This window comes from Harpia harpyja, chromosome 4 (assembly GCF_026419915.1).
Source record: "Harpia harpyja isolate bHarHar1 chromosome 4, bHarHar1 primary haplotype, whole genome shotgun sequence".
Taxonomy (NCBI): domain Eukaryota; kingdom Metazoa; phylum Chordata; class Aves; order Accipitriformes; family Accipitridae; genus Harpia; species Harpia harpyja.
Window position 1 is genome coordinate 44,097,116 of NC_068943.1, and position 12,964 is coordinate 44,110,079.

Here is a 12,964-nt window from a genome sequence, read left to right on the forward strand (position 1 = left end):
CAGTTGATGGAACAGGACTCACCGATAGTTTTGTCACGATTAACCTTCCAAGTTAGAGGTCCTTCATGAAGCATTTTTCTCTTCGTTAGATCCAAGTTCTGTCACCAGGTGAAAGAAAAAAAGTAGCACTATGAAATTTCTGCAGAAGCAAGTAATGGTAAAGCATGGGAATGTCAGAGGGAAAGGTAGGATAGGCTGTCCAGTTTGGAGATAAGCAGCTAAACCCAGTCTGGAAAAAGAAACATGGAGCAGGAGTAGGGTATGCTTGTAAACTAAAATCTTGTGAGAGGTGTTTGTTATCACTCTTCCTCTTTCACTGCTCTTTTGCAGATGCCGGGGGTCACAGGGTAGAGAATTTTCCTACTAAGTCAAGCTACTAAGGCACTAGGATGTCATCTGATTTCTAGGAGGAGTTTTCCCAATATGTCATATAAAGTTTGCAGTTCTAGTATTACAATTGGTTAATGCTTCAGCACTCGATTTGCAAGTCAAGTGTGCCTACAAATGATATACTGACATACAAATCATTCCAATGATCTGATGGACTTTATAATGTCAATGGATTCTTCAGTCATTTCAGTGCTTGTGACATTTAGATCTGCAGGCAAGTAGAAGTGACAATTTTCACAAGTCGCTCCTTCCAAGTCTCAGAGTCTACAATCAATGACAGCAAGATTTCATAACTGCCAGTAAGTTCTTCATTTCCTAACTAAATGCTTGCAAGTTTATTTGTGGAAAGATACATGACACAGTTTTACAGAAAAAGTCTTCATTTAAAAATTTTTCAGATACACACTGACTTTGAGGAAGATAGGGGAGTGATAAATAAACAACAGAGAATCTATACAACACAGGCATAGATAGTGGTAAAAATTAAGAACTGGGGATAAAGTACCAAATCACAAGGAAAAGATGCAGGAGCAAAGGGGAAAGAGTACTTTTGCAGAAGCTACCTATTTGGAACATGTGAGAAAGAAAAAAATTGTTTCACATTGCAAGTGCCTATTGGAGCTCATAATTCACTTGAAACATGAAAATTTCATAAAGTTAGTCCTGCTCCAAGGATGTGGTGTTGCCCATTCCATTTAACAGCAGGGGACAGCAAATAACCAGCTTCACTAACATAACTGCAAGAATTTACAGGGGCCATGAAACACAGTACATTTAGCACTAAACTTAACACTTTATTTGGCTATACCTGTGGATCTCCTATACAAATCAGCCTGTTTACAAGTTCTTCTTTTAAAGCCAACTTCATTACTACACCTCGTGACTCTCTGAGGCCTCCCCAGTTCCAACAGCACAACTAAGACATGAGATCATGTGAGATGTATATCCATAATAGGACTTATCATCCATCAGGTATCTCTTATGTGATACAGTGCATTAGCTTGCAGACCATTAAGATTTGTTTCACAGAGCTTACAAGATTCATCAACACTACTATGTGCAGAACCAAGTTGTTACATCCACAGAGATCTTCAGGAAGGTAGCAAAACTCAAATTTCTGAGACTAATTGTTTTAATTTTTGTACAGAAATACTTATCTCCAAAGACCACTTGACTGTACATCAGAAGACTGTAGTAGAAAGAGCCACAAACTGAACAACAGGGTTGCAATCACGATTTACATAGAGATTGCTTTAATGTTGTCACTCACCCTGAACTCATCCATCATGGGATCCTCAGACTGCTTCAAGTAGGACAGGTCGAGACGACGCTGATAATCTTCCAAATGCTGCAGAAAATGCAATGAAGATGGTCACTTTGATTAGCGAAACCTCACTAGCGTCAGAGTGCAGGCCGTTATGAATACTTCCACACATTCCCAAATGCCCGGGATTCCTCCTCTCACAGGAATACTTGTGCCACAAAACATCTTGAACCACAATATAAAGTCACTAGTACAGAGACTCTAGGTGTCTTAAACAGCTTGTTGCCCATCAACTCTCTTCTCCCCAACCCTTGATGCTCACTCTCTTCACCTCCTACCTGCTTGTTCTCAGACTCTTTGACAGCCTGGTTCACGTGGTTAAGGATCTGACGACAATGATCTGCTGCTTTCTTCACTTTCTCTTTCTCTTCAGGCAGTTCTGCAAGAGAAAAAGGAAATGTAATAATGCTTTCCAATAAAGGCTGAAAAAGTCAGAAATCTAGTGCAGTTTGCTGACCTCGAATTTGAGAAAGAGAACTTAAATTCGCAGAATAGCCTATCAACAAAAGCACTGCATTTCAAAGGTGAAATGACAAAAATGATTTGTGACAGGAGATAATTCATTCTGCCCTGCACAAGACACCAGCCTCTGATGATCACCATACACAGCACAGCCTTGTAACTTTCCCTTTTTTGAGGGGCTTGTGATAACTATTCATTCCACAAACATCAATCTGAGAAGTACTCTGAGAAATCTAACAAGTTTACTAAGACTCCACAGTAGTACAAAGAGCATCTTGGGGCAGATATTTAAGAGCAACACACAGCCAGCTAGCTGAAGTCCCAGGATTCGGCAACTGACTACTGGCTTCTGCATTTCTTCCGATCCTTTTTATTTATTTATTTTGGAAGGCAGAGAAACAGACAAAGAAACATAACACAAAATATCAAAAAAGTGTGTTACATAACTTCTTCCATCCAGATAGCCTGTATTTATTTTAACAGCTTAGGAAAAAATTATCTCTGGCTACATTCATGCAGCCTGATTATAAAAAACAGTCTTCCATTACAGCAAGAGCAAACAAGAGTTATCTTGCCAGCCAATGCCACTTGATCATACACAGACACAGGTGAACCCCATCAGTTCTCACTACCACAAGCCACATTAAGAATTTAGTTAACAGGCAAATAAACAAGTACATCAAGGATAATGGAGTATCACATGCTTTCTTAATTATGATTAGAGTGAACTTGTAAATGCAGTGTATTTTTTATGAGTAATGAAATTACACTGCAGCAGGTATCTGCTAGTAAACCTGAAAAGGCATTTTGTGGTATTATTAATCACATTTTCGCCTGTCATGCTGGAAATATCTTTCAGTGTATCACTTCCTAGCTAAACTCCACCCTCTGCAAGAACATGAAAATGTTCTGTAGTGCTTTAGAGATTCAACAGATGAGGAAGGAAGGCTACATTAAGATTCTGTTGGTGTCTACTGTGTAGGAAAGTATTTCTTTCCAAGTTCAATCTGCTTCAAAGTTTTAGTTGACATTATATTGGTAAGATCCAAGATTTTTATATGAAGCTTGCTTTATATCAGACTTTAGGGGTGTAGATCAGACTGCACTGTGAGTGCACATTTTTCCCAGGTATTGGGAATTTTGAACAAATACTACTGAGGATTGATTTAAAAAAAAAACAAACAAAAAAACAAACAAAACCACCCTTGGTTGGTAACAAGAAAACCTTGACCTTAAAAAAAATCAATTTGTTCTGCATTATCTGCTTTTTGTTCTCTTCTTAAAGAAACATGTTGATTTGCCATAAGCCTTAACACTACATGATTTTTGCTTAGGTTCTATAATACTAATACTTTCCTTTTTTTCTTCCTTGCTCGGAAGTATGCCCTATGTCTATCCAAGCTTGTTTAAGCAATGGAATAACTTGATAGGTTTTTATTAGATTCTTCATTCTTTACATTTTTATGGTAGTAATGGACGATTAGGGATTTCTGTTATTGAAGATCTTATTCTTTTTCTCTCTCAAATGCATGTACATGGAAACTGGAATTCACATAAATGTGTTTTTTCTTAAAAGTTTGATTTAGCTATCTTAATGTCCTGAATTCAAGAAAAAAAAAAATGTTTCTCAGACCATATTTATTATCGAAAACCAATTTATTGAAACAAACAGAGTATCATCTTTAGTGATTGAGTTCTTTCTCGTTATTTCCTTGTTCAAGACTGTAGAAATGAGTTAAATGTATCTAGAAAATTACAGAAAAAACAGGCATGCTAATGACTATTCAAAGCAATAGCACAAATGCAACTTGCCTTTCAGTAAGTTCCTAAAGATTTGGTTGCTAAGAGCATGTAATAAGGAAGTTACATGATACCCGCTCCTTTTCCTCTGTTTCTTTTTCTTCTGAATGTAATTCTAGCTGTTGACATTATCACATACTCTTACACAACCATAAATATAAGGATGTAAACAAAATATTTTCTTCACTTCTGTTTGGTTGTCATAATAATTAAAAACCGTTAATAACAGTAATAGCGTAAAACTAAGAAACAGGCTAGGAATTGGGACGGAGGAGAAGAGACAGTCAGGAATTCCTGGTTTCCTTCTTCAAAAACAAATAGCTAATCAAATTCTTTTGCCAGTAACTTTCATAAGCAGAGTGGTTTGGTTTATCTTCAAAATTTCAGCATTCCTCTCCCTTAACTTTTAAAACTACATTTAAATTATTATATTGCACTCTACATGCACTACAACCCAATACAGACTGTCATGACTGTCATTCACTTATTTCAAGTTGAATTTCCCCCCCCCCCAAGAAGGAAAACGAAGTTAATTTAGAAACAAAGACTGAATTTTTTTTTTTTTAATCTTCTTTTTTTAACCTGCCCTCCCATATGGAAGGCAGCAGCAAGGTCACAATGAAAACAGATAGTGACCCATAAAATTGAACTGTTCTTCAACATATGCTTTGAAATCACATTTGCCTAGTAAACCTGTTGAGATGCATACACAAACCCTAGAGGAAAGGTTTACCTGTGTACTTAGCAATATTATCCAGCAGAAGGGGGTACTTAGTCAACCTCTGCATCTCTGTGGGAATGATATCCTTCAGCTGCAACCGGCGACACAGTGGATTACTCTCAGCATCCTAAATTTAAACAGCACAATAACTACATTTGTCATTTTTATTAAGACTATAATTACCTGAACGTGTAACATCTATTCATCACATAAACGTCTATTACTTCACTTTCCAGTAATTAAATACAAGACAAGAAATGCCAAGATCTATCATTCAGACAACACATCCCCTCTCCATTTGCAATTACATATAGGAAAGGCTCATCACAAAAGTAGCGGCTTCCTTCCCTCGTTACTTCACAGAGGCCTGCTACCATCTCCAATCAATCTCAGTCACTGCCATACAGGGAAGACATCAGTTTAGGCTTTCACACTATAGCAAAACTGCAGTACATTTTTCAATACAACCTCAACCCTTGCATTACTGGAGTTCTTCCCAGCCTATGGTAATGAAGATAATGTTCTCTCCTCCAAATGCCACATGTATTCAAGCCCTTTTCCTGGCAGGCAGAATAGGTGTACATCATCTGTCTTCTGACCATGGCATGCATCAAAATTGCACTACTATACGCAGTTTTCCCCAAGGAAGTACTCACTCTTGGGAAACAGCCACCTCAGGTGAGATGCCATCTCCTGCGTGGGACAGCATGTGCTTTCCTGCATTCTATCAGGACATTTTGTGTTCCCCAAAATTAAAGGTTCCTCCCTCCAGAAATGATTAGCATAGGTAAATACAGTATTGGAAATGATCCCAATCTGAAGACAATGTTACGACATGATGTCATTAATTATAATAACTTTATCTACAACCATTCATTATGCTATGCTGGCCACCAGCCACATCCTCAGGCAGGTCAAACCCTTGCATAAAATTCACCTGCACAAAAGTCTGGAAGCGAGAGTCCTTCTTCTGGCGTGACTTGATGACCTCTAGAGCAAAGGGCTGGTTACTGCAGAAAGTGGCAGTTGCATGTTTCAGCTTCTCCTCTGCTGGTCCACTAAACTGTGCCAGAAAGCCAAGAGAGCCAAATTTAGGTAGACTCAGGTTCAGCATGTGCCATTTTCAACAGACATATAGCCATGCAGCAGAACTGGTCTCGCCAGGGAAGAAAGAAATTACTGGCAAAATACGAGAAGTGATTTCCACCCTGTTTTTAAGGCCTTGTCTTCCCAGTCTACTGAGGAACCCCTCTACATCTCAAACTCTACAGTTCTCCTGTCTCCAGCCCTAGCACATCCAATCCCTTCCATAAATGCACTGCTGATTCAGAGGGAGAATACAGTGCCATGTCTCCACTGTCAGCCATAAGGACAGCAGAAAAAACTGCACTCAGATGAACGACAAGGGATTATTTACCAGACTGTTGGTCAGCAAAGCCAAGACATCATCTTGTTTCTCAGGGGCACACACGCTTAAACACCAGAATATAACATAACATCTTATTTCCTAAACAAAAGTATTAGAAAAACACAGCTAGGGGAAACGATAGCCATGAGCAGGGCTGAGAAATGTGCTGCAGATGACAGATGGTTAATCTGTTACCGCAACTGCAACTCTTCCCATTCCTGCTAGCCAGTCTGTGATGCAGCATAGTAACTCCTGAAAATACTCACTCTGGAGAATGAGATCCTGCGGTTTTTTGTTTTAGCCACTTATCCAGAACACTACGCAAGGGCATATAACTATTAGCTTAAGGTCTAGCTTGCTCTAGCAGGTATTTTTCTTGCTTTTTCATAATACACAGGAGAACTGAAAGGGTTGGAGGTGTTTCTTTACCAGCCACATCTGATTTTCATTTTTGTCTTTTTTTTCTGGAATACTAGATGAACAGTGGGATACAAAAAAAAAACCAAAACCCACAAGAGACTTCTGCATGACAAGCTGAAAAGAATAAGCAGATCAATCTCCAATCCTAAATTAAGTAGGCTTGAAAACAAACAACAAACTGGGAGATTCCTAAGAGAGAATTTAGGGTTTTTTTAAAGAATCTACGGCACTCCTGCTCCTGTCATTTGGAACTCAGAAAGGAAGCCTGCAACAGTGCTATACATTTGAAAAGGTTCAGCCACGTAAATTCTAGGATTGGAAACCAGTATTTTTAACTATCTTTTAACTGCACCACAGACAACTCAAGACTTATATTTCAGTGTTACTGAAATAAATTGTGCTATTTTATTTTTCAAAATCCTACTCTCACCTTTACGTCTCCAAAACTACCTTCCTACTCTACCCACACATCATAAGAATTATTTTTTCTTCCTTAAATTACCATTATCTCTATCCAAATTAAAATCCTATGAGTTCTTCCTGCTTTCCTTCAACCCTCCTTCTCTAGCTCTGTGTTGGCTCCACAGAAATGACAACTCTAAGACCTTCAGTTAGAAGGTCGTTAATTCCTATTAGCTGGGAATTACCTTCTCTAACCTCTGGCTCTTTGTCATTCTATGAAAGATTATTTTCAAGTACAAGAAAGCAAAAAAGGATTTTACCCAGGAAAGCAAGTCTTCCCCAATTTGGCCAATAACAAAACTCTCGTTCCTTTTTCGGACAGCTTTCATCTGATCGTTCAATGCAACTTAAAAAAAAAAAAAAAAAAAAAATTAAATTTCATTAGTACTGCTCAAATTGCTTAATTTTCAGCATTTATTTTAAAATAAAAGCTACTTCAGGAAAAGAGTAGATTTGCAATAATTTCAATTAAATTAAAAAAAGTGTCCTGCAACATAATAAATTCAGCAGAATATCTAAGAAAATGTTATATAACTCCTTTGCGCTTATGTCTCACCTGTCTTCAAATGACCCCTAAGAACCTTTCCAGTCTTATCTTTTCTGAGGCTCAGTATCACTGCCCTTTGAAAAACACAGCAATAATGTAGAACACACTTCAAGCCGCCTGCATAAAATTATACAAGTGATTATTCAGCGGCAGAGCTGAAATTCTGATTCTGAACAGTACTTTCTCTAAACAAGCAGGAAGGGCCACCTTTCAAAACCACCTGCAAGACACCATTCTTTCCACATTTGTTTTCATATTCTCTTCGACAACAGTCGTAATGTTTTGAAAGTTGACCCATAAAGACCAGTCATCAAAGCATTGCTCCTTGTGTCAAAGCATGAATCAGCACAAGAGAGTCTGCGCACAGAGATAAGAAAAAGCAAGTATCTGAAACACTGGACACATGCATTCTTTATCAAAATATCTTTGTAAAACAGAAATGGAAAAACTGTGTGCAAATGCAAGAACAGCTGTAGTATTCTTTTTCTCCTGAAGTGTTGTACGAGGTTGCCTCTTGTTTCAGGGTCACTTGCTTAAAATTTTCAGATATTTGTATCCAGAATTTCAGCTGAGACTACAAAGCTGAAAGGCACGTCAGCTGTTCTTACCATGAAGTCCAAGGATATCCTCCAGATTTGAAAAGATTTTCCGTTTGTCACTAGAGTTCAGGATCCCTTCCCGGGTGACACGCTGGTAGAAGACATTATGCAGAACCTTCAGCGTCCGGACATGAGCTCTCTCGGTGTAAAACAATTCTGAAGAGAGAGGGGAAAGCAGGACTGTAACTATCTACTTAAAAAGGTGTGGCAACGTGGATCCAAATGTGAAGCAAACAGAAGTCAGAAGTATGAACTTACAGAATTCTCCCTCATCAACACCTCCCTTGCTGGCCCATATTCCAGCTTGCTCCAGAATGGAGCCATGCTCTGCTGCATTTCTATGTTTGAGTGAACAGAGAAGCCAATTGATTTGTGACTCATAATTTACTCCAAACAAACAGTGAGCGCTTAGCAGCTCATATAGCCACACAGAGTGTTCTGCAGGATTGTAAGATCTGAAATTGAGACGAAGCTTTGAAGATGAAGTTTGGTAGTAGCTTTCCATTTGCATCATGTGCTTTCCAATGGTCTAGACAGTGCCTCTTGCTTTCTTTTACAGAACGTGATATTGCAAACTGGCCTTTCAGTGTCAAACCACTTAATATTGTTTATTTCTTCTCCAAGGACTGGATCAGTTTCATCTCATGATATTTTTCAGTAACAAGTACAAGTTTCACACACACGAACGCTGCAAATCAGAAGTAATACATGGCCACTACTTTGAGCAGATCAGTGAAGAAAGACCTAGTTTTAAGTTTTAAGAACTTCAGAGCTTCAGAGGACAGGTTTCAACTTTGTGCTTAGTGAGCTAGGAAAAAATATCCATCTCACCATTAATCACTTCTTGGCACTTGATTTCATAGGGTTTCAGCCCCATCAACACCTCTCGGCTCACAAGTTGCTGCCAGTTGGGAGGGTCCATGTCCATGTCAAAATCGTATAGCTCATCTTCACTTTGTACATCTGTGAAACCAACACTGTCCATCCTAACATGAAAAAATGTGTCAGATACTTCCCATTTTAGGCACAGATGTAAGGGAGAAAGAAGAGAAAATCTAAGTATTTGTATCTCAGTTGCAAAGCATTATGAATATGCTCTCCATAACAGCTGGAGGCTGTTAGATATCTAAACCTATAGGCACATTTTCTAATTTTGCCCTTTACAGAACAACTAAGAGAAAGTATCTGTTCTTACAGTATTTCCACAACCCTCCTTTTAATGATACAGATAAAATAATTTGAAGTCAAATTAGGGCAGGATACAATTTCTTTCCTCCATCTATCTGCAGACACAGAGCTAACAGCAAGACACAGATTTAAAAAGAAAATGTGGAAATCTCAACTCCCTAACCCATCAATTCAAATCAGTAGATACAACAATCACTATATTTCACACATAGATCAAAGGGCTTATCTGCATATGATTCACTCCACCTGTCCTATATACAGACGCCAGTGTCTCATTTCTTGTATGTGTTATTTAAGAAAAGGAAAGATCATGCAGACAATTGTACTGGCTCAGAACAATGAGCACTACTGCATTCTACTTCATAACCTATTAAAATCTAAACAAATTCAGTGAAGTTCAAACATTTATAAGCATACTCACTTGCGAAAAGGCTTTGGTGTTCCCATGTCAACCATTCTGCAAAGAACGAAAGAAATTATTAGGGAAGCTTATGCAAGAATTTCACCCCAATCAGACATTCAGCATAACTTCAGAGTAAAAGGCCTAACCTCCCAACTAGAACATTTTGTCCATATGTCAGCCTCACCCTCCTGATACACAGTTTTCTAGTACTACCATAGTAGCAGACACAGACCAGCATTTCCTACTTCTACCAATAATGTTTAACAAAATGATGTCACTAATAGTTTTACGGACGAAGCTTCAACAGCCATTGTCACATCAACTCTCTTCCAAGGCTCAAGCAACCAGGGCACCATAGTTACCTCTCTGATTCTCCCTCCTCCTCCTGCAAGTTTTCCAAAGGAGATGGGAATTCAAAGGTATTATTAGGTGTGCGGGGTGTGCCATCCATACAGTCATTAGCAGGTGGAGCTTCTCCAGTCTGCTTCAAACCTAGACAGAGACCGTACCAAATTAGAGTACATAAGAGAACTTCACAGCCTCATTTCAGCTTAGAGTTGGAGGAACTGAATTCCTAGGTCGGTAAGAAAAATCTCAAGTGACAAATGTTTCCAGATGACACTGACTTGTGCTTACAAAAGCAGGCATTGAGACTGGGGTTTTTTTTCCCTGTTAGATGATCCAATGCCACAGTGATAGAACCCACGTAACAACAATTTCTGGCTGTGATAAGATTTCCTAATTTGAACCAGAGACTAAGTCAGAAAAGATGACTAAGGCAAGGAAGATCATGTCTAATGACATAAAAACATTTCCTAATTTGTCAAGTTTGTTGCATCAGAACTGTGCTTTGCATATCCCATTCACAACACAATCTTTAATCCTTCCTCTTTGCTAGTATCATCCTACCTGTTTCGCTGTCCTTGCTTCCCTCTGGAGAGGAAAAGGGACCCATTGCCACAGGAGACATCGGGTTGGCAGCTGGGTATGGCGCATCTGTTCCATCACTGGAGGACCCACTCTGGCGCATCTTGCTAGAATCTGGCGGCTCTGGGCTAACAGAAGATGCTGTAGGTAAGTGCTTTGGGTGGCGGGGCTTCTGCATTTCCATGGCTCTGCCAACTAAACAAACATAGAGCAATTATATTGCTGAAAAAGCTTTTACCTGTTTTCAGCAATGAAGAGAGGAAGCACTTCAGGACAAAATTAGGTTTGTGTGTCTTCAAAAACATGTTTTAAAATCAAGAAGTTTACTGAGTATTCTTAGCATAGATTTTTAAAAGACAGCAAAGACTTTATCTGGCTTTCAGACTAATAGTTAGGGAACATATACTTCCTTGTCTGACATACTTGCACTGCTATCATGTCGACTCGGTCTCCTTGGTGGGCCCAGAATATTAGGAAAGCCTCTTCTCTTTCCTTTTTCCTCTCCTTCTTTCTCTTTCTTGATACTTTGCTGCCGTTAACATACAAAAAAAAAAAAAAGCAAAGCAAACAGATCACTCATTTCTTCAAATTCAGTTATTTACTGAGTTATTGACTAATTCTTTAAAACTGCAGGAGTTTGGTACAAGAGAATTTTATTTCTAACAAGTTATTGAGAGGTCAACATCCTGCAGCATCAGAGGCAAAGACAGCCTACAGACAGGCTATGAGGTGTGCATAACAGGGTTAGCAGAAGGGAGACACACATCTGTTATAAGCAAAAACTCACACACCCTGGTTTTTACTTAGCAGGAGCTAGAAACCACTCTCCTCCCTAGGGTAAGAGACCAATTTACAGTGACCAGTAGAACCTTGTTTCGCTAAGGCACATCATCTTGTGACTCCAAACCTCCACAAGCATACAGACTCTAATCTGGGAGAGAGAAATACAGCTTATCTTACCACTTCAGAAAGGTTGCGAACGCTTGATCTAACCTTTTCACACTGTCAGTGCAGAACTGCTCGTAACAGTCTTGACATTTCAAAGGAAGCTGGAACACTGATGAAAATAAGTAGCTGCTGCGACCAGATACACCTCCATATGTGGGAGACGACTGAACACACCCACAGAGATGGAGTTTTGGTGGAAAAATTCATTATATAACTGGGATAGTGTGGGAGGCAGGAAGAGTACCTTTCCTGCATCATGAAGCATGAGTTTTTGGGCAAGGTTTGCAAGAAGAAAACTAAAGTATACAGGCCAACAGCCTGATTAGCCTTAATGAGATCCTCAAGTGATTCAAGGTTGTATTGTATGAAACATTTCTCACCCAGAGTTTTAATAAGGCTAGAACTGTGAAAAACAAGCAGTTAGAATTCAGGCACACAGATAAAGGAAGAAAGAAGGCAACTCATTTCTAATTCATGTGTCTGAAAACATGTAGAACCCAATTTCAACTGTTAGGTTTTCTGTGCAGCTCAGTAATCCCAGATCCTCTTGATGCTGCAATAAAGACTGTAAAATCATACCAACTTCGAATGTGTCATGCAAAAGTGGAATCTGAATTCTAATGATGCACCCATGCTGGGCAGCTTTAAACAAATGCACTCTGGCCACAGCACTACTACCTTGATCTTTGGCAAGAAACCAATACGGCCACGCTTCTGCTCCAGGTTCCGAGGTTCTTTAACTTTGACTCCCAGGTGTTTCATGTAAGTAAGAATCACATACTGCATTGTGGAACTGCCAAGTATATACAAAAAAAAAAGAAGATGGAGGATAAGGAGAAATGTATTGGAGAAAACATATTTTGTCAAGAAAATGAAAAAGGTCAAATGCAAAGGTTCTATTGAGAAATTAACCATCTTTAGACTAAAAGAACTTGGCATCTCTATTATTTTAATATGAAATGAACTATCACAGACAATGGGACAGACTCAGCCAGTACCAGAATTTGCCCTCTTGTAAACAAAAGATGGAATATATAAAAGGCGTACCAGCTTAGGACGTAAAAACAGAATTTTGAGAACTACATAGAAGTTCCTAAAATGATAAACTAAATACATATTTGAAGTCACATTATAGTTTTGAGTTATGGTAAGAATAAGTAACAGTAAAAGGTGTAGTTGCTGTAAAGAGTCTAGTAAAAGCTACCCAGACAGTTGAATACATACAAACTGAACAAGGCAAGGCACTTAAAGAAAATAAATGTTAGACCAGATGGAAACAGGTATAAAACAAAACCAAAAGAAACCTGAACTCTCAGCAACAGTAACTTTTTCAGATCTGAAACAGAGGCAATGAACTTCAGAATA

General features: G+C 38.8%; 1 protein-coding gene across 3 annotated transcripts in view; it reads right to left on the reverse strand.

Moving 5' to 3' along the window:
* The window catches only part of ARHGEF12 (Rho guanine nucleotide exchange factor 12), a 47,941-nt gene that overhangs the window by 14,286 nt on the left and 20,691 nt on the right, over positions 1 to 12,964 (reverse strand). For 2 of the 3 annotated variants that reach the window (XM_052786483.1, XM_052786480.1), the window contains 13 exons: positions 12,278 to 12,392; positions 11,075 to 11,180; positions 10,634 to 10,846; positions 10,087 to 10,216; positions 9,743 to 9,778; positions 8,965 to 9,119; positions 8,143 to 8,289; positions 7,248 to 7,333; positions 5,635 to 5,760; positions 4,710 to 4,824; positions 1,993 to 2,093; positions 1,661 to 1,738; positions 23 to 98 (listed from right to left, as the gene is read on the reverse strand). In XM_052786483.1, coding sequence (XP_052642443.1) covers positions 23 to 98; positions 1,661 to 1,738; positions 1,993 to 2,093; positions 4,710 to 4,824; positions 5,635 to 5,760; positions 7,248 to 7,333; positions 8,143 to 8,289; positions 8,965 to 9,119; positions 9,743 to 9,778; positions 10,087 to 10,216; positions 10,634 to 10,846; positions 11,075 to 11,180; positions 12,278 to 12,392 — 1,484 coding nt within the window. Of the gene's footprint in view, positions 1 to 22; positions 99 to 1,660; positions 1,739 to 1,992; positions 2,094 to 4,709; positions 4,825 to 5,634; positions 5,761 to 7,247; positions 7,334 to 8,142; positions 8,290 to 8,964; positions 9,120 to 9,742; positions 9,779 to 10,086; positions 10,217 to 10,633; positions 10,847 to 11,074; positions 11,181 to 12,274; positions 12,393 to 12,964 lie in introns of all 3 variants that reach the window. The other variant, XM_052786482.1, reaches the window with a different exon arrangement.